The sequence below is a fragment of the Coloeus monedula genome, assembly GCF_965178545.1.
Source record: "Coloeus monedula genome assembly, chromosome: 19".
NCBI classification, from domain to species: Eukaryota; Metazoa; Chordata; class Aves; order Passeriformes; family Corvidae; genus Coloeus; species Coloeus monedula.
The window spans coordinates 3,237,280-3,258,350 of record NC_138799.1 but is presented as its reverse complement, the minus strand read 5'-3'; the positions used below and the strand labels follow the sequence as shown (position 1 = coordinate 3,258,350).

General features: G+C 45.2%; 3 protein-coding genes across 3 annotated transcripts in view; 1 reads left to right on the top strand and 2 right to left on the bottom strand.

The window, feature by feature from the left end:
* Positions 1-815, bottom strand: part of OGFOD3 (2-oxoglutarate and iron dependent oxygenase domain containing 3) — a 34,904-nt gene extending 34,089 nt beyond the window's left edge. The window contains exons 1-2 of the mRNA XM_082293960.1: positions 679-815; positions 48-301 (exon numbers count right to left, since the gene is read on the bottom strand). Of these exons, the coding sequence (XP_082150086.1) occupies positions 48-301; positions 679-773 (349 nt within the window). The 5' untranslated portion in view covers positions 774-815. The remainder of the gene's footprint in view (positions 1-47; positions 302-678) is intronic.
* Positions 816-872: 57 nt separating this feature from the next.
* On the top strand, positions 873-10,553 carry HEXD (hexosaminidase D). The gene is made up of 12 exons (XM_082293959.1): positions 873-1,136; positions 1,612-1,721; positions 1,812-1,899; positions 2,625-2,789; positions 3,897-4,080; positions 5,364-5,435; positions 6,181-6,376; positions 7,051-7,133; positions 7,644-7,722; positions 7,800-7,901; positions 8,416-8,505; positions 9,350-10,553. Exons 1-12 carry the CDS (start codon positions 1,071-1,073, stop codon positions 9,516-9,518), a joined length of 1,404 nt encoding a protein of 467 aa, XP_082150085.1. The 5' UTR covers positions 873-1,070; the 3' UTR covers positions 9,519-10,553.
* A 2,133-nt stretch (positions 10,554-12,686) lies between these two features.
* Positions 12,687-20,582, bottom strand: CYBC1 (cytochrome b-245 chaperone 1). The gene is made up of 6 exons (XM_082294294.1): positions 20,455-20,582; positions 19,307-19,348; positions 17,966-18,039; positions 16,936-17,032; positions 15,511-15,655; positions 12,687-14,973 (listed from the first exon to the last, which is right to left on the bottom strand). Exons 1-6 carry the CDS (start codon positions 20,537-20,539, stop codon positions 14,844-14,846), a joined length of 573 nt encoding a protein of 190 aa, XP_082150420.1. The 5' UTR covers positions 20,540-20,582; the 3' UTR covers positions 12,687-14,843.
* Positions 20,583-21,071: the final 489 nt, after the last annotated feature.

The window sequence follows — 21,071 nt, the reverse complement described above, 5'->3', positions numbered from 1 at the left end:
TGCCCTCTGAGCACCGCCATCCACTTCGGACAGCCCTGTCCAGTTACCTTCAAATCGTTTGTGCCTGTCGTAGTCCTCCGAGCAGGGGATCTCGACGAACTTGTCCCGCAGGTTGTCGCTGCGATGTGCCAGCACCTCGGTGACCGCATCTCCAGGGGTTCCACCCTCGGGGATCCCACCCTCGGCGCGGAGGCGGCTCCACACCACGAGGCCGCCGCCGGCCGCAGCGGACAGCAGCAGGAGGATCGCTGCCTTCAGCCACCTTCCCCGGGGATCCTGCTGCAATCTGCCCTTCCTAGCGCTGCGGAGGGAGCACAGAACGGGCCCCATGAGCGAGGGACAGTCCGAGCGGGGAGGGACCGCCCTGGCCGATACCGGGGAGTCCCGGGCCCAGACCCGCGGGACCCCTGGTTCGGAGCACAACACACGCCTTACAAACACACGCCTTACAAACACATGCCTTACAAACACATGCCTTACAAACACACGCCTTACAAACACATGCCTTACAAACACACGCCTTACAAACACACGCGGTTCCCTCCCGCTCCCGGGCCCGGCGCTGCGCGACCGCCTCCCCACCGGGGCTCCCCCGGGAGCCGCAGCGCCGCCGGGCCTGGGCACCACCGCCCCCGGGACAGCGGGCAGGAGGTGCCGGCCAGGGCCCCGCGCCGGTACCTGCTGTGTCGGCGGCCGCCGCGGCCCGGCCCCGGCCCCGGCCCCGGCCCGGCGCTGTCGGGGCCGCGGGGCAGCGCCCGCCGCTGCGGAGCCATCGCGCCTCCTTCGGCTAGAGCGATGAGCTCGGCGTGCCTCACCCTGGCCTGCCGGCCGGCCTGCCTGCCTGCCTGCGCTCGGCCGCCGAGAGGGACTCGGAGGATCCAGCGCAGAGCCGGGAGCGGCGGAGGGGCGGCACTGGGACGCCGGGACACGGGGACAGCGGGACAACAGACACCGGGACAGCAGGGCGCGGGCGGGCAGCGCCGGGACAGCGGGGCAGGCACAGCGGGACGCGGCCGGGCGGGGTGTGCCAGGACGGCGCGGCGGCAGGCCAAAGCAATCGAGGGTAGAGCATGCGGCGGCGCCTGGTGCACCTGGATCTGAAGGGAGCCGCGCCGCGCGCGCAGTACCTGGAGCAGGTGAGGGAGGAACCCGGGGCGGGTGAGGGATGTGTCTGGAGCAGGTGAGGGATGTGTCTGGAGCAGGTGAGGGATGAACCTGGAGCAGGTGAGGGATGTGTCTGGAGCAGGTGAGGGATGAACCTGGAGCAGGTGAGGGATGTGTCTGGAGCAGGAGAGGGATGAACCTGGAGCAGGTGAGGGATGAACGTGGTGTAGGTGAGGGATGTGTCTGGGGCGGGTGAGGGATGAACTTGGTGCAGGTGAGGGATGAACGTGGGGCGGGTGAGGGATGAACGTGGGGCCGGGTGAGGGATATATCTGCGGCAGGTGTGGAATGAACCCGGGGCGGGTGAGGGATGAATGTGGTGTAGGTGAGGGATGTATGTGGCACAAGTAAGGGATGTATTGGGCTCAGGTGAGGGATATACCTGGTGCAGGTGAGAGGGGAACAGGGTGGTGGCATTTGTCATACACTGTCCCCTCCCTCCTGCAGGTGCTGCCATTGCTCCGCGCCCTGGGTGCCACCGGGCTGCTGCTGGAATATGAGGACACCTTCCCGTACACGGGGCCGCTGGAGCTGCTGCGGGCACCCCACGCCTACAGGTACCGCCGTGTACCCCACAGGTAGCTCTGCATACCCACAGGTGCCCCGGGGCCGTGCCCAGCGGGCACTGATGTGTCGCTGTCCCGCAGCCCCGCGGAGCTCCGGGCGCTGCTGAGCCGGGTGCGGGCGCAGGGCCTGGACGTGGTGCCGCTGGTGCAGAGCTTCGGGCACATGGAGGTGAGCAGGGGTGTGCTGGGCTGGGTGAGAGCGGGGGTGTGCTGAGCCAGCAGTGCCCACGGGGACAACAAGGCCGGTGGGATCCCGGGGTGCAGTAGGAAGAGCACTGCCAGCAGGGCAGGGAGTGATCCTGCCCCTCTGCTCGGATGGCGACATCCGAACTACTGTGTGTAGTTCTGGACAGAAACTGATGCCCAGGAAGTTTCACGTGAACACGAGGAAAAACTTCTTTCCTGTGCAGTGACCGAGTGTTGAAAAGATTGCCCAGAGAGCGTGTGGAGTCTCCCTCTCAGGGGATATTCCAGAACTATCAGGACACGGTCGTGTGCCCTGTGCTCTGGGATGGCTCGGCTGGAACAGGGAGGTGGGGCCAGAGGAGTCACTGGGGTCCCTTCCAGCCTGAGCCAGCCTGTGATTCTGTGTTGGGAAATTTCCCATCCGAGTCCCAGTGCTCTGGTTATCCAGCTCTGCCAGCTACAGGATTTGACATCAGGGTCACACTGCAGTGACCTCCCTGTTTCCTTCACCCACCCTGTGAGGTGCTTTCTGGGTCAGAGACTCCCCAGCACTGTGGAGCAGCAGCTGTGCCCCCCAGCCTGTCACCAGGGCTCAGTCAAGTCAAACCCCAGATTTAGCAGGACACCTGCCCTCAGAGCCTCGGTGACAGGAGGACGCTGCTGTCCCCTCACGTTGCAGCTGTCCCCGAGCTCCCCTTTCCCTTGCAGTTTGTGCTGAAGCACAGGGAGTTTGCCCATCTCCGGGAGGTGAAGGCGCTGCCCAACACCCTGAACCCGCACAAGGAGGAGTCGCTGGCACTGGTCAAAGCCATGATTGACCAGGTCATGGCCCTGCATGAGGATTTACAGTGGTTTCACATCGGATGTGATGAGGTGGGACTTCTCTTGAGCCAGCAATGTTCATTTTCTTTTGAGGAATGATAGTAAGGGCTAAGGCTTCTGCATTTCAGTGGTGCCCAGGCCACATTTGGGTGGGATTTTGGGGACGGAAAACACCACTCAAGCCAGTGTAGAAAAGTCTTTTGACAAAAGTCTTTTGGCTGATTCCAGTAGCACAGGTTGCCATTTCCATAGGTATGAGTGTAATATCAAAGTATTCAAAGCAGCTTCTTAAAGCTAACTCAGCATTTGGGTTTAGGTCAAGTCAGTATTTGAAGTGAGATATCAATTAGAGCTGTTCATTAAGAATCCTGTAAGTTTGATGTGAGATGTTGGCTCATTATTCTGGCCAAGTTACTCAAAGTAAGCCCTTTTGTGGTGGGAAGTGTTGGGTTTTTTATCTTGGTAGTTTGTCTCCTTGAGAAAGGAGAAAACTCAAGTTTCTCTTTTTCATAGTTTCTTAAAACCATCCTGATGGCACACAGATCCCTGGAATTCATTGTGACCACTTACCTGTACTGATCTTAGTTTAACATTTTGTATCCTGTTGTGTTGAAACTGGTGCGAAGGTTAGCCAGGGAGCTGCAGGCTTTTTTAAAGCAAAATGCTATTTATGTAGAATAAACATGTTTTAGATAAAACCTGCTCTAAACCAGCAAATTTTAAAGCATTCACTCTCTGCATGGGACCAAGTATGCTGGGCCACCTTTGGACATGTCCCCAAGTCACTTCTAGACCCACATTTGGATGATCTCCTTCCCCAAGATAGGAACTCATTTTATCTACCTCAGGTCCTGATGTGTTGCTAGATTTGAAGTGAATAAATGTGGTGAGAGCTACTTCCAAGGACAGACCTTCCAAAGGCAAATAGGGCATGTAGATACTTTAATTCCTGCAGGAAAATTCCCTTAAGTGATGCATGTAATCATGGCCACAGTCTTCTGCAGACTGATAGAAATGCCTGCAGTGTCTTCAGCACTGAGAGGTGCTTTTGAATGTGTCCACTCAGTGGGTCACATCTGGGCAAAGGTTCTGAATATTGTCTAACTCACTTTCTCTATTTCTATACAAGAAGTCAGGATTATTTGCTTGGTGTTTCAGGTCTACTGCCTTGGCGAAGGAGAGGAGTCAAAGCAGTGGCTGCAGCAGCAAGACAACACTCCAGAGAAGCTGTGCTTATCCCACATAAAAGCAGTTGCCACTTGTTTGGCCTCATCCTATCCCATGGTGACACCCATCGTGTGGGACGACATGCTCAGGGGGATGAGTGAGGAAACACTGGCAGGTGTGTGACCAGCGATGGGGTGAGGCAGGTTTACACAGCCAGGTAAAACAGATTGGTTGGCAGCTGAATATAATGAAAATAACAAATCTGACAAGAGTTGAGGTGTGGTCAGTTTGACTAGAGAATGGAAGCACTCAGTCCTTGGCTGTCACACTCCTGTGTGAGTGTGGGCCAGTCTGAAAACTTTCGTTTTCCATCACAAAACGCTCACCCTGCAGTGGCTGCCATCAATTCTACTTTCTTTACACATTGAAACAACAACCTATTGACATTTGTGGTCCAAGTCTAAATCTCTGTGCTTCTCACCACCTTCTAATGTTTGTTGCTGCCCTTTGCAGCACCTGGTCCCAGTGGTGCAAACTCCCACAGAGAAGCTGCAGCCCTGTGAGCATCTTTGTGATCATGGTGCACATCATGAGAACTTCGATACTGAACTGTGGGGTAGCTCCAAGACCTTGACATCACAGGTCTTGTTTGTTGAAAAATACCAAACCACTGCTAAAATTTGAGTAGTCTGAGCACAGATGGAGTTCCAGCATTTTCAGAGTTGCCTTACATGGCTGCTGCAAACAGATTTGACAGTACCAGGAAGAGCTGTGCAGCTCATCTAGCAGTGACTGACCTATTCAAGGCTTTGATAGCAGGAAATCATCCCCAAAAATGCAGGTGGGACCCATGGAGTTCCACGAGAGCAGTACAGCATCTAGCTAAGTGCACTCTACTGCCACAGGCAGTAATGGACTCAGCAAATTAAAATGTGATGGAGTTAAAATACTGAATTTCTGCACAATTTACTGCTGTTTCTGTAGGGGTCAGTTTCACATGTTTACAGCTAGCTGTGTAGTTGATTATAAAAGGCTTTAAAGCTAAATTTGTATCTTGTACTTCAAAGGCATCTTGAAAAGCTACATTCTGTGCAAACACAGCCCAGGCACTCTGTAAGTGAAAGGGTGAATGTTACATTTGAATTTAGCTAAATCTTGTGTGTAGAGCTCTGCCAGTGGTACACACAGAGATGCAAGGAGCTGAGAATGAGGTGGGCTTGGGGCGAATGGGGTCTCTGATATTTTGCCACTGCTCCTCCATATTAGTGGTTTCACGATGCCTGAGGACAGTGGCCCCGGGCACGTGCCAAGTGCTGGCCAGGCTGAAAATGCTCAGGGCACTTCACTGTAAGTGACAAGCCAAAGTTCTAGTCATGTGCTGCTGCACCAGTACCCTGTACTGAGCTCTCATTTTAACTGGCTGTTTTCCATTACTTAGAAACCCTCTGTTCCTTTCAGGGTCTGGGGTCCCACAGCTGGTGCAGCCGATGATCTGGGACTACGCAGCAGACATCGACGTGGAGGGCAAAGGTTTGTACTTCTCTGCTGAGCTGCGTAGAAGTAAAATAGCCAAAGCAAAATTCTATCATTTAAACATATCTTAGTTGGACACCAAAACATTCTGGTTTTGTTAAAATGGTTTTTATTGCTTTAATAGCATAAATACAGCCCTTGTTTGATTCCACCTCATAGTTGCTATTACTTATTTTCTATTTATGTTTCCCCTATGAATGACTTGCATTGTATGCTGCTTAATTCTTTGCAGCAGAGCTATGGAATTACTCATAGGAGATTCAGAGGTTTTCCACAAGCATTATTACATTAACTCTCCTTGCATTAACACCAGTAGGAGCACATAACTCTGTATTGAACAGCTCTGCAAAAGAAGCTTCAAGGCTTCATACATCTATAGAATTCAAAGGGAAGCTTCTAAAGGCTCCAGTCAGGCATCTACCATGCATGCAGGTATTTCTTTGTTGCAAGAAGAATCAGCTGTCAGATATTGTGTATGCTTATTACATGCTCACAGCTCTTAGCATGGTTGCAATACAAGGGAGTGAAATACAGTAACTGGCACATGAAAATAGGAGGACATCCACTCAAAAGGCTGCTCAGATAGGGTGTCAAATCCCCCCATCCTTGCTGATGCTCAAAGCTTGACAGGAAGAGGCTCAGCAGCCTGTTGGATCTGGAGCTGTGATCCCCTTCACCGCAGTCAGGGCTGAAACTGGAGAAAGCTCATCCTGTGTGTGTGTGCCTTTGTGTCTCACTGCAGTGCAGCTCATAGAGAAGTACCGCAGGTGTGGCTTCTCCAAGGTGTGGTTTGCAAGTGCCTTTAAGGGAGCCACGGGAGTGAATCAGTCTCTAACACTGATTGGGCACCACCTCAGGAACCAGCTGGGGTGGCTGCAGGTGGCGAGCAGGAGCCCTGCTGATGTCCTGGAAGGTATCGCGCTGACCGGCTGGCAGAGGTGAGGAACAGCCTCTTGTGTGGTTCCAAGGGTCACAGATAAGCAAACTTCCACCCAAAAGCTCCCTAGGAGGTACAGGGAAGCTGGGGATTTAGAAGGGAACTTTGCAACCCTGCAGTCCTTCCTGTCAGTAACTGCTGGGCCTCACCCCTGGACTATGAAGGGTGGATTTCAGAGTTCCAATCAGCTCTACAGCACTAACCAGCAGGAGGAATGGCTTTGGGGACACCACCACCAGCAGATTGGGTTTGAAGGCTTGAATGGATTTTGTGCCACCTTGAACTGCTCATAGACACTGTAGTTCATGTATGGTGTGTCTATCTGAATGTCTGATGGGAACTCAAATACAGTGAAATTGCATAAGAGACAAGAACTTGTTCATGTAATGAAGGAGTAAAACATTTTTATGCAAGTCAGGAGGTCTAAGGGAATACCAGAGAGTTGAATTCCACTTTCTGATCCTAATTTGCCTTGAGAAGAGAATTTCATTTGTATCTGTTCTTACTAGTAAAACAGGAATACTTCACTTTTCAGAGAAAAGTGATCCCTTCTCTGAAACAGAAACTGATGTTTCTAAGGCTCTTTGAATTTTAGTGATTGAAATATTAAAATTTCCCATTGTTTAGTATGTTCTAACAGTAAAATGTGCAATTAAGGGATGTTTTCTTCTGTAGGTACGATCACTTCTCTGTTTTGTGTGAGCTTCTCCCCGTGGCAATTCCATCATTGGCCGTGTGTCTGCAGGCACTAGAGAATGGTACAATGACAACTTTCTTCTCTCTCAGCTAATGCCTAGCACAGGAGTGAAGTGACCTTGCCCTAAGGTTGGCACAGGCTTGTTATATTTTGAGGTGATTTGCTGAATTTGATCACGGCCTGAATTATGAACAATAAATTACAATTTGCACTATGGGAGCAGAGAAGCCTCTTGGCCTAAGTATTTAAAAATAGCCATTGTATACTCATCATTTATTGTGATCTAACACACAAATGGTCAAAAACTTCATGCTTATATTAAAAAATAAATTTAAGATGCAGAATTGCTTTTCAAACTGATTTGAAACAATAGTGATGTATAAATGAGACCACTGCAGCTCCTGCTCCCACCCACAAGTGTTTTTTTCTTCGTTTATTTCCATTTTACCTTTTAAAAAATTCTTCACCAAAGGGGAACTACTAAGCCAATGCAGAACACTCCAGAAAACCCTTCTTGTATGAACATTTTGGTTTCTTAGGCTCTTTACTCATTTCCACTGTCTTCTACCAGGTGGCTATTCTGAAAAGGTTAAAGAAAATGTGGAAAAGCTCCTGGGAATGTCTAACCTGGAAATTGATACTTTCATGAGGTAAAAGTCCAGCTGCAGAACTCGGGTGCTTCTCCTTGTGTGGTAAGTTCAGAAACTAACAGATCCTCTTTGGACAGCACAAGTCTGGGGACCTTTCCTGGGAGCAATATCCTCACACTTGTGACACAAGTTAGTTTCTACCTCAAGTCATCAGTGGATGAACTTCTCGAAAGGAACAGGTAATGGGGGTTATGTTGATTCTCTGCCTGGCTGCAGGAGTGTTAGAGCTGTATCATCTCAAAGTGGGGCACAACTCCAGAAAAGTGATTTAAATATCAAGCTCTGCATTTCAGGTGTCATTAACACCTCAGCAGAACATAATATTTAGATGAAAATGTAAAATATTTCAGCAAAATTCCTAAATACTGTATGCTGCTTTGTTTGAAGCATCTAGTTCTTTCCTTAATTACATTTTACTGCTATTTAAAGTTAAAGTGAAAATTTTGAGTGGCGCAGTTACAAAAAAAAAGGAGCTCGTAATAAAACTTACATTGCAGCAGATGATCAGGTGATCATCTGCCAGGAACACTCTTTCACAAGCTAATTCCAAAGATATACAGACTTAAATAAACTTACTCCTTAAGCATCATCTCTGTGCAGGAGTTTAGCTAAAGCCTTCCCCACGTCCCTGTCAGTGACAAACACAGACATTGCTGCTGTTTCATCACTGCTCCCACTAACATCCATTTCCAGGTATGTCACAGGCTGGTTCAGCCCCTACCACAGGAAAAGGAAGATTATTCATCCTATCATAATGCACCACTTCCAGCCAGATGCAGTCAGGTAACACCACTTGTTTTGCATTACAGGGTAAATAAAAGTCTGACATATTTTGGGCACTCAGGTACAGAGAGTTGTGAGTCCTTACCTCTTTCTATAATTATCTCAGAAGCATCAATGGGAATCAGACAAAGTATCCATAATATGTTTTTATACAACATATTTGGGTTGGAATTAGATGATTTTCAAAGTTTTCTTCCAACCCAAACTATTCTATGATTCTAATTTTATCTTTGCCTGTCTTCTTTGAGAACAAGTACAAAATTGGTCTCCAAAAGCTGCTCCCGTGTTACTCCTGCACAGTCCTGCTGCACCTTAAGCAGAGAGGTTGGTCTTGGTGTAGGAGCTCACCCTGGGCCAGATTCCAGGCAGGGCTTGGAATAAAGCCAGGCCCTTTCCCTTGCTCCCTGTCACCATGGGCTTTTCAGAACTTCTAGACATTATGCCAATTCATGCTAAAAGGTTAATTTATTTTTTTTGCTGTGGTAAGGTGAATATCCAACTGCATCTACTCTTTCTGATAAAACCCAGAATTAAATTCCTAACGAGTCTCACAGTGGGTTTCAGTTACATTTAAAAGGTGTATAGTGTTTTTTTGAGCTTACATTTTGGTACTTCAAAAGTCTTTGCATGAGGAAAGTGCCAAAATTAATGGAACTTAAACAGAAACAGCATCAACCTTTTGCCATCTGAACAAAGTCAAGTCCTTTGGGCTCTTGTACCAGATGCTTCTTTTCCTGTAAAGTGGTTTTAAGGACAGTACTCCCTTCCAAAGGCCTGGCAGCCAACCCTCCCTTGAGGCAGATCTCACCTGCAAATGTCATTGTTTCTTCTCATTTCTGCTCAGTCTTCTCTCCAAGTGGAATGCTGTGGTGCAAGACCTCCAAGCAGCCATGGAGCAAGTTTTCCACAAGTGTACTATAGAGGAATGGATGGAGGAGAATGTCCACCCCAGCCTACAGAAGCTGCAGCAAGTGGTGGATGATTTAGACAAAGCAATAAAAGCACAAAATTAGGGGCATTTCAATTAGTCTGACTCATTCCCTGGGAAAACATGGCTAGTGAAAATCAGCAACTAGTCCTTGAGCTGGAATTTGTCATCTTGAGAGTTGAAGCATCAACTGTGGTTAAACAAAAGTGACCTGAAGGCATGAAGGAATTTATTAGCATTATACACTTCAGCTCAATTTTCCTGCCATAACACATGCTGAGCCTTAATCCACCTGCCTGTAAGTCAGGTTTGCTCCCCTTGCATAACTGCAGGAGTGAGTCACAGCTCACTCTCTTACAAGGCAGGAGAAAAACCCAGTTTCTTCCAAATTCAGGATTTGTAGCAATAGACTCTTACATAACAATAACCTGGCAAAGTTCTACCCTAATATTTAGGATACTTTAAAAATGTTAGGGTCATGTTCTGTACCATAACTCCTTCATCTGTCAGCTGTGTTCTGAGTTGTGTCCTACCATTCCATCACGGGCAAGAGGGAGCTCCTGAGGCAGTGACACCTGGGCTTGGAGGGAAAACTGCCTCAACACATTGGGCTGTATCACCTAAGCTCAGTGTAGTCTCATTCCCCCAGAAAAAGCACCATCCCACTCACTGAGGCATCTGTTCAGCTGTGTAAAACCTGAAACTGCAACCTGCACTTCCAGGTTTCTCCCAATCTGAGCCATGACTAAAGTTACTAAATATGAGGAAGCAATGCTGGTTTATTCTGCTTTAATGTCAAACTGTTCATGATGTACAGCAATGTATTTTGGGGACTTTACTGGAGAATTGAGATAATCACCAAAATGGAAATAATTCAGAAGTATTGTATTTAAGTATGTTACTTCACCATGACTATTCTAAATATTTAAATTTTTTTGCTTCTTTTATTCCTTTCTTTAAATTTTTTTGGAAGCACCGGTATTGAAATTTTCTTGGAACAAATCCTGAGATACAGGAAGTAAAACTACAGCCTAAGACAAGCTTCAGCTTACTCAATGAGAACCTCAGTTACTAGGTCCACATGCACATTTTTATCTAAAAAGAATCAATTGCTGTGTATCCTTGTCACATGGATTAAACTAAACAAGACCTTTATTTTACTTGAATAAAACCTTTTATACTCAAAATGTTTGTGGAAATGTGCTTCTTTTTTGTGTGTGTGGCATGTTGGTTCGGTTTAAAGGAGGGAAGATGGAAATATTCACCAGTGGAGAGTTGGATCTATCAGCTTATATGGAATTAAAAGCTGGACTGCTGCAAAAGTGTCAGCAGGGTCACTTCTAAGCAGGTATTTGGGCTTCCTCTATTCTGTCCTCCCCCTGGTTAACTCCTTCAGTAGATCTGTTCCAAGGAATAATTTAGACAGCCATTAATATTTTAATAATTTTAATTAAAAACAATACAAAATACTACAGTGATGCAAAACAAGTTATCAAAGTTGATTTTACCAATGAACATTTTTTAAAAAAAGGCAGTTCAACAAGGCCTTGCTGAAATTCTACTTGCAATTTTAAAGTTTAAAAAAAAAAGCAATTTCTAAACATTTTCCAGAAGTATTTTTGCCTCCCAGCAATCTACGACACTGTCAGAACTAGCACACTTTATTTATTATGTAAGCCAGCTAAGGTTTTGGTATCTGTGTAACTTCATAAATACAGTCCAAGAGTCAGTGCTCAACTATAAATATTTTGCTTTTCTTTGAGACTTGCACAATTGATGCTAGGAATGGAATATTTCGTTGTGAAGTACCAGAATATGAGGTTACATCTTACATAAAGCAGTGCTCTCCCCCTGTACAGATGCACTCTGGCTTTGGCTCACTGCAGCAGCCAAGGCCACAATCCCATCCCACAACAGCCATGCCAGGAGCTGCCACTGTGCTGCTCAAACATAAGCTGAACCATCTGCCAAGTGGCACTTACAGCTTGGTAAAGGATATGACAGAAGGGGTTGCTTTTAGGGGTCAGGGTGTTAGATCTAACCTAAGGGCTGCTATCCAGGTTTTTAAATAATTTTTAAGTCATGCAAACTACAGCTGTCCAGGTACAAGTCTCTAGATGGCCCGAAATGCAAAAGTTAATGAGTACATCTGCTGTAATAGTCTTCTAGGAGTACCTAATTTCCTAACCAAAACTAGTCTTTCACATCATTTCTTTGAGAACAAGTCACTTTACAGCAGGCACATGTAAGGCTCTGTTTCCTGGGCCTTGGACTTTGCTGGGCCTAAGAGAAGTGAGGAAAGCCATCCAGAAAAGCCTTCGGCAGAACAGCAAAAAGTGGCAGAAGAGAAGGATGAGAGAGGACTTGTCCAAAGAGGAAGAGTGGAACCTGTCCTGAGTTAGCACCTGCTTTCCACAGTTCTTCAAGCTGATAACATTGCTGAGGAGCACACAGACATTGCCACAACCAAATCCATGTGAACAGCAATTGCAAGTTAATTATACATGCACACAGTTACTGCATCACATCTGGCCATGTCTTCCAACTACAAACAATAAAGTTTTTGAGGGCAGAAGCTCCAAACGTGGATCATGAGAAATACAAGAGAAAACCCCACCAGCCTGTGATAACATTGGTGCAGTGTCCCATTTCCAAGCTCAGAGAGGCTCAGATAGATCAGTGCCACAGGAAGCTCCCAGGTGCATCAGCCAGCAGTGCCTGACACAGCCCCGCAGGCAGCACCCAGAGCCTGGCAGAATGTCCTCAGGGCCCCGTCCTGTTAGCTCAGACTGCAGAACTCAGGCTCCCACTGAAACTGTACTTGTTGGTACAGTGACAGCTGCCAAATGCAAAATGGAAATGGCATGAGAGAGGATGGCACCAGCTGCTCCAAGTGAAAGGCTGAGGAGTCAAAATATTCCTCTCAGACACACAGTGCATGGCAGCAGCCATCCCCCCCTGCCTACCACAGCAGGATACTGAGGTGTTGAGTGGGATACTAGACAGCACCTCTAACGAGGTGATCACTGCACATCAACTCAACAGGCAACTTACTCCACAGGATGTATTTCAAGTTACATTGTACCTTACTATAGGTCATTCCCCTTTCTATAGATTCTGAGTTTTCCTTACATTGTTTTAGTCTTTGTAGAAGATATTGCATAGTCCATAAGTACACACATGACTAACACCATGAATGCACAGCAAGCTGGATGCACTATAGCTCAGCAGAAGCACGACACATGATGCAGTGCAAGGTTAGAGCAACAGATGTACCTTTCAAAAGCTGATTTTGAACTGGAAAACTACAGTGTGGTTTCTATCTTCCATGGAATGTCAGCTCTCATGGGAATACAAATGAAAGCCAGCATAGCTAAGACTAAAGGCAGGTAGTTTTGTCTGTTTTATCCATGGTCCACTCCATGGGCACAGAGTAAGTGCAATGCACACCAAGAATGCCCTCTGAATATCCTTGGTACAAAGCAGCAGTTACTACAGGCTGAGCCCTTGTGCTTCCATTATACCATCACATACTCTAGGACATTACTTCTTACTGGAAGTGCTGGGAACACTCACCGTTCTCATTTTACACTGTGGGGGAAAAAAAAGAGTCCTCCAAATCCCAAATCTCATTCTCCTCTCTCTAAAATGAGCGTTACCTGAGGTATACATTACAGTGGATTTAAATGAGCAACTCTACAAGTGTAACACCCTGAAGTATTTTTTGAACAGGTTTAATGATTATGCTTCGCTTACAGCTGTGCTTCAGAAGAAAGGCAAAGTTAGCTAATTGCCTGCAACCTCATTTTCCCACGTTCATACACAGCAAAGGTCTGTATTGATACCTGATGTGATTACAAGTTTTTTGTCTTATTTGAAGGAAACAGACCCACTTCTGTGCTGCAGACAAGCTACATTAACAGCCATCTCCCTGTTGCAGTGTGAGTACCTTCCCACTGACAGCCCGAGCCTTTGCCTCTCAGCTCACATCCTAGTTCTGAACGGCTGGAAGGGAAATCTTGGTCCAAGCTGTTCTTTGATGAGCAGGTGCTCAGCTTCAGACCAAGCTGGAACACACAACAGGACGTGGCTTCTACTAAAAGCTTTTCAGAGCTTTCTCTCTGTAGAGGTAGAGTGATTGGAAACAAGAACACAGGCCCTTTTAAATCCTAGAGAGGCTGCTGCCAGGAGACATTTCCTGCTGGCCCACCGTGAAAGCAGACAACACAGTTACCTCGTACCCTGTTCAGATCTCCTAGAAGTAACTGTGTAAATATTTTCTAAATCAGGTCTAAAGACCATGAGATTGCTAAATAAAACCTAGTGAACTACAGTACAAGCAGCTGTACCATGTTGAAGGAACTTTCAGCTTTTTACAATTTCTTTGTTGAACTGATATGTTAATGTAAGCATGATGGAGTACTAGTTCTAGACAGAATATGCTGACTAACAGAGGTAGCTTTCACTTCAGAAATACCTTGAAAAAAATTATGTTTTAACTATTTGTGAAATCATCAGTCAGAACAGAGGACACCACACACCTGGAGTAAAACATAGCTACAAGTCAAACATTGAATCTATGCCAGCTACCTTAAAAAAGTTATTATTTAGCACTTCGGTATCATTTCAAGTGAGGAAATACTAAACAACTCTAGGCTACCATCTTGTTTGACATCAGTCTTTTCCCTACCTAAAGTTACACATGTCCCTGCTTCCTTTCTAAATACACAGTTTCAATAGTAAACATTGAGGTCTAGAGAAAGATTATTCTGTCCTGCCCAGAAGTTAAGCAGAACAGGATTAAGGTAGAACATCCCAAAGATCATTTTTCCTTTACTATTTATGGCTCCTTGGTGAGTCCGAGATAAGACAAGGTTACGGGTTGCTCAGCCTGATATTTAGAATTCCAAGAGAGGCACTCAGACTTTAATTTCCACAGATATCCAATGGCAAGTCAGTAGTAGAGAACATAAAAGTGCCACTAATCTGCATCCCCTAATTGCATATATTGAAAGGAAAACCTCAAAGCATTGTGTTGAGTTACAAATTCAACTCTTCTACATTTCATATACTGTACCTGCAGCAAATGTTTGCAATAAGCATAAGTTCACATCTGTATCATCACTTCATTAATGGAAAAGCAATTATCTCAAGCCAATTCATTAATAAATAACTATTCCTAGACAAGTTTGATGAGCTGACAAAGCTCAAAAGCCAGCAGTGTCCACATGCAGGGTCTTGAAGCAGTTTAGCACTAAACAATGTGCCCTAAGACAGGTTCCTCCCATTGTAAATGCACGTGTTGAGAAATGCCCAGGTCAAGGTTGTGAGGGATTTCTTTATCTGAAGAACGATCAGAATATTTTCCAGATGTTTGAAAGCCTCTGCTTGCTTCAGTTCACAATGACTATCAGTATTTAACCTGTGGTTCATCTGCATCACTTGCCTCTGTTTCGCTGCTCTGGGAGAAATCTTGTGGGGTCTCTACTCTGTCCAGTCCCAGAAAACTAGTAATGAGTTTGGCAACTGCTTCCACATCACTGTGGAAAAGAAGAAACAATGGAAGTTAGTGGAGCTGTGGTGCTGACAAGACAAGAACAGGCATGCTAATTCCTGAGAATAACTGGCTAGAGGGAAAGTCATTTGGGCAAAGTATGGCTGACAGCATGCCACACCAAGCCATTCCTTCCACATCAGAACAAATCAGTCCTTTCCACAGTCCCTGCTGCAAGGCTCCTTATTATCAGTGCTTAAGATAAATTTTCTGTTAACTAATACACTGAATGTTTGCTAACTAGAATTAATCCCCTCTGCCATTGCATAGCTGAAGAAGGCAACTCCTGCAGATGTGCAGCACTAAAAGGATCTTAGATATCTAAATATGATCCTGATAGACGGTGTTACCCAAACGTCTGCAAATGGAAACATTATGGGGTTTGAAAGGTTAAACTGAGTAACACAAGGTCGTACCAGCAAGTTTGAAAACTGAGCTTAGATATAAGAGTTGGCTATTACTGACCCACGTGATTGGCATTTCCCACCTTACACATTCTAACTTTAAAAAGTCCACACTGCACCTTCTGCAGCCCAACACTGCGCTCTGAGTGAGCGGGTGTGAGAATCCAGTGACAAACCGCAGCACGACCAGGTAACCCTTCCCAAAATAGCGCACGGTCTCCTCTTCCACGTTCACATCGCGGATCTCATTCAGCATAGCCACGACTGCAAAGAGATGGGGAAAACAAGGCAGCTGTTAGCATGTCTGCAAAGCCTGAGCACTGCCACTGGTGCCCTGGGTGACAGGGACCCCGGTCTTGGGCACCACTGCTGTGATCCCACACAAGCGGGGCAGTCCTGCAGCAGCAAACAGCTGCTGAGCTGCTCGGGGAAAACAAACATCCACAATGCAGCACATTGTAGCTGTACAGGCCCTAAGGAACAAGATGTACAGCCTGCCAGGCACTGAGGTACCCTTTATTACTCATGTTTCCCACTTGCTTTAATGGCAGTTTAAACTATTTTTCTGTACAGAGTAGGCAAACAGGTGTTCAGTCTCCTGAGATTGAACAAATACTGAAATATTTAACTGCTCAGAGCACCTGCTGATCTCTGCATCCTCACGCAAATCCTAAACCTAATATCCTAAGCCAGATATTATCAAAGAGGAAGAGATGTCCTCAGCTCCCCAATGAAAACATGTATCCTAAAGGAAAGTTCAGAAACATTAAACATCCTTCTCTCTACATCTTCCATCTCCAAAATGAACTGTTTAAAAACCAATTCAGCTTAAGGTCATTCCAATTTGGCCACTTTTCTGAGCTTACTGAGAGCTGGTTCGATTTACAGTAGGAAGTAGAATAAAAACTCTGACATGGAAGAGGATCCTTCTTTTGCAATAGAATAGAAGATCCTAGTTTGCAATAGAACTTCCAATTCACCGTGACTCAACCACCTCACAGGCTATACTGCAACTTCTGTTAATCCAACAGGAAGCCCAAAGAACACCAAATACTGCATTAATCTGAGCCTCCTGAACATGCTGCTTTAAATGCATATTCTATATCTGCAGGATGTAGCATGCCTTTGCATATGATATCTAAGCATTTGCCTGCTCCCCAAAGCAGATGTGATTACAGGAATCTCGACTTCTGGATCCAATATTTAAGTTTTTCCACCAGTCCCAGCTGCCAAGCAGGCTAGCCAAGGGAAAGGTAAACCTGCACATTAACATCCCAAAGGAATGGCTACAATTATTATGGAAAGCAATGTGTAGGCCTAGTTACCTTGGATTAAAATAATTAACAAGATGCATTCAGCACACTGAGAAGAAGCATTTGGGCCCTGAGAGGCAGGCTGTTACATCTGCTGCTTGGGAACAAAGCAGATCTAGAAGCAGATGTGACTTAATTTGAGTACAGAACTCCAGAGAAGCTATTAAATGGGCACATATCCATCTCTTCTGCTGCTCATCACATTTTCTACCACAGATGCTGCTTTCTCACCTTGTTCATTGCCTCCTTTTGACAAGGTCAATAATTTCTTGTAGAGATTGAATGTTTTTAGGCAGAGTGTTCCCTTGTTCTTATCAAATACAGCTTCCTGTAAAATTGAAAAATAAAAATTAAGATTTTCCTGAAAACACCATCACTAGCTATGCTTCAAAGTAAAATAAAAATAGTTCTGTGGGGAAAAAATCTTGGTAACAGAAAAATACACAGCTAGTTTAGAGACATTCCTCTATTATTAGACTCTGAAAATCACAATCTTGCTCTTGGTTTTAACAGAGACTTTACCATATCTCCTGTGTGACTTCTAGTAGGGAATCAGAAGTGGGCTCATTGTCCCTCTTGCCACATTTCTCATGTAATAAAAACTTAGCCTAGAAGCAAATTTAAACACCAACTTGTAACTCCCATAATTTTCACTTCTGGTGAATTTGACATTCCAGTGCTGTGCTCTGTGGGCCAGGCTTACACAGATCTCAAATACCCCTGACATTCAATGAAAAGAGGATCTCATTCTCTTTAGGTGAGTTGCTCATTCTAACACAACTCAGGTCAGCAAGGTGACAAGGTGGCTTATTGCTCTCAGTCCTGCTCCTACCAAATCAACATCCACAAGATTCTAAACCAGCATACACCATGCCTGTCCCAGAGAAAAACAGCTGAGCAGTCTGGAAGGTTAGAGCTCCTTTATTTAATGGTTGCTCTGTCATTAGCTTGAAGGGTAAGTTCAAAATCATGTTGTGCAGCTGAATGTGCTGATCATCCTCCCTCTTTTATATGACAGAACATTTTGGGGAAAGTCTCCCTTTAAAAATACCCCTATGTTTAGCTTCAAATTTTCATGCTTGTGTAGTGAAAGATTTATTGCCCTAATTCTAGTCCCTGTATAGCAACCCCAGAGGGTTTCCTCAAAACGAAAAGCATAACTTTTCTGTTTGGACTAAGCAAGTGCGTGGGGCTGCTGGAATCAGCATCTGCCAACTGCTTCCTACTCACAGACACTCATTTCCTGAGTTCAGCATCTTACCTCCCACTGCTCCAGATTCTGTGCTGCCACAAAGAAACACCCAGCCATGTAGAAAAGCTTCCATGCCAAGCTGTCTGAACAATGCAAAAAGTGCATAAATTTAGCTTTTTTCCCCCCTTCTTTGGTATTCAAACAATCCTGAAAGCAACAAGCTCCCTTTAAAAGCAACAAAAGGAGAAAAGGTTTCTCTGATGGAACATTTTTGCCTTTAGTTGTACTATAAGCTATTTTACAGCTCTTTCCCAGGATGAAAACACAGAAAGTCTTCATATTTTTCAGAGACTTCATTCACGCTGGGCTTCAAACCACGCAGAATTATAAGCATATGTATTATTGGCAAGGCTGTAACATCACATCTTTCTCTTCTCTACAAGCAAATGCATTTTAAAAGGCATCCACAAAACTGCCAACCTGCTGTCAAACACCAAATATTTGTGCTGCAGAGGACTTAAGGACAACGAAAATTCAATGAAGCAAACATGTTTCTGCATAAAAGGAAGCAGTTGGTCCTCTTGACAAACAAACATTTGCATTTCACGTCCTGGAAATGTTTACATGTCACAGCCTGAACAATTTGCTCACTCAGGTTTTTATCTGAAGGCATAGTAGAACTGTGCTCAGGATTGTTTCAGAAAACTTTGTTGCAATGTCTTAAGAAAAGCAAGGCTGATTTAGCTGGTGGCTCAAGCAGCTTTCACTGCATTTTGCTCTTTAAATAAAAATTCGTGGGTTGTATTGGTAGCACATTCCTACACACTATTAAGTTTTAAAATTTGACGTTAATAGGATGCAGCACAAGAATCACAGGGCAGCTTCCAGGATAAATCCCATCGATGGAAAGACAGCTGGCATTTGGTGCAGTCTGCTGTATTGCAGGGGGAGGAAGCAGCAGTAGCTGTCTGATCTCTAAAGGTGCTCGGATGAGTAATCTCTGCTAGTGATGATGTGACAGTTTCCAGAGAAACAGAGAACTTCCGTCAAAGGCAAAGTAATCATTTCATTATGGTGTCAAATAATCATTACATGTCTTCCCAGGAGAGCTGTGAGGACCAGCTAATCACATTTATAAAACACTGAAAGTACAAAATGCCACTGAGTACTAAATATCATTATTAAAAATACTTGCAGATGGAAAAGCAGGGTGAGTAAGAAATAGAGCATTAAAGCACAGCAAGTCACAGAGGCAACAGCTATTATTGGTTTTATTATTCACACCACAAAGTGGGAGAGGTACCTCCACTACCTTTGTAAGGCCAGCCAGAAGCTGCAGAGGAGTCATCAGCATGAAAAACAGATCAACAGGAAAGAAACAATTCTTCCCAAAAAGTGATAGGTCATTACCTGCACTATAATAAGCAGCAGCCAAACCTATGGAGGCTATTCCTAGGAGGAGAGAGGAGAGAATTAGGACAAATAAGCAGCTCAAAAAGCATGTAAAATTTCCTGATGAAAAACATCACTTTTCAAAAAAATGACAAACGTGATTGCAACATAGATCACTATATGAAAGTCAAGTTATTTTTTTTTCTGAACTCAGTATGAAAGAACTTCCATTCTGCAAAGACATTAAAAGCACAGGGGCTGGGGTCAGAAATAAAAATTTTGTGACACAACTGGAAACCTCAGAGGGACTCAATTTAACCATTACACCATACTTCCTCTCAGCACAGTACAACTTGGAGTGTGCTGACACAAATCTTGCAACAGTTATTTTCCCCTTTAAGTGCTCCATGGAGCCAAAAGAAAACTTTTGCAGTAAAGTTGTGTCAGAAACTGCCAGTTCCTTTCTCCCAGAGAGGAGGAAGCATCTGAATTCCATGCCCCAGTGGCTGCTGCAACTGCAAAGATCTTCTCAACAGCATCCCTGAAAGCAATGACATCGTTGTGGTGTTGCTGCAGTGAGATCTACTCAGCTGGAAAGCAGGATATGTCAGATTTTCCCCACCAGCTCTCTCAGTACAATCCTAACAAGTTTCTTTTTCCTGCATATTCAGTAGTGCTTATAAAGAACATCCTGTATGACTTCCCATTTCATACACGGTGTCCTTAGGAGCTCACCAGCAACCACACGCACGATCCAACCCCAGCACGGCCACACTCCAGTCTTCCACTCATGAAAATTGAGATGTTTTTCAACCTAACTAAACAGCCCCTTCAGAAGCTTCACATTTATATTGCTGCATGGCACGTAAAAAACTTTCTGTTCTTGAGCTTTCAGGACTCCCTTAAAATTCTATCCATGAGCCTCTGAGGTTCTCCAGACGAGACTGAAAAAATGATCAGTCTCACAGTGAAACTGCCACGCTGAGGCTTCAGATTCATTTAGTGGCAATGATAAAGGAAGAGTTCAAAGCACAACCATTCCTCTTCTGGAAAGGAAAACGCCTGGAAGGCGGGCATTTCGCTAGGGGCTCTTCCAGAAATTTATTCAGTGACCCTCTTTCCTTAAAGCAAGCTCTGAAATAAGCTGAGGAATGCTGTGGTCTTACCAACACAGAGAGACCAGGATCGGATGCCAGGAGACCTCTTTAGATGAAGATGGGAACTCGTGCGTTTTTCAACCAACATGTACATCTTCAAAAGAAACTCCCAACAGCCCAGTCTGACTCATGAAACCGCACTGGACCAAAAAAAAAAAAAAAGAAAGTAAGAATTTTAAATCATCGACGATTCCACCAGTTCCCCTTTCTAGCATTTTTCAGGACTTACCAACTCTTAACCTAGACTATAAAAGATGTCCAGGGTAAGAACACAGTCTTTTTGCACAGGAAGAGCAACATGTACACTGAAAACAACCACAAAGTAAAACTGTCATGTGGCGACTTGCATAACAACAACATGAATCTGAACTCACGGAAGAAAGTTCTCATTTTGGAGGTAAAAGTCTCTTTCTATTATAATCAGATTCCAGAAGAAAAATGTGAAAAACAAGAACCCAGAACAATGTTGTTGCTAATTCATGCAGCCCTTCAAACAAATAAAACAGCAAGAGGAATGGAAATCTCTTTGACAGCATTTTTCCTGCGAGCTCAAAGGGTGAAGGACTAGTCTGGGAGCTGGGGCAGGACAGTGCAGCCTTCTGCCCCTCTGACATGGGGGGTCTCTC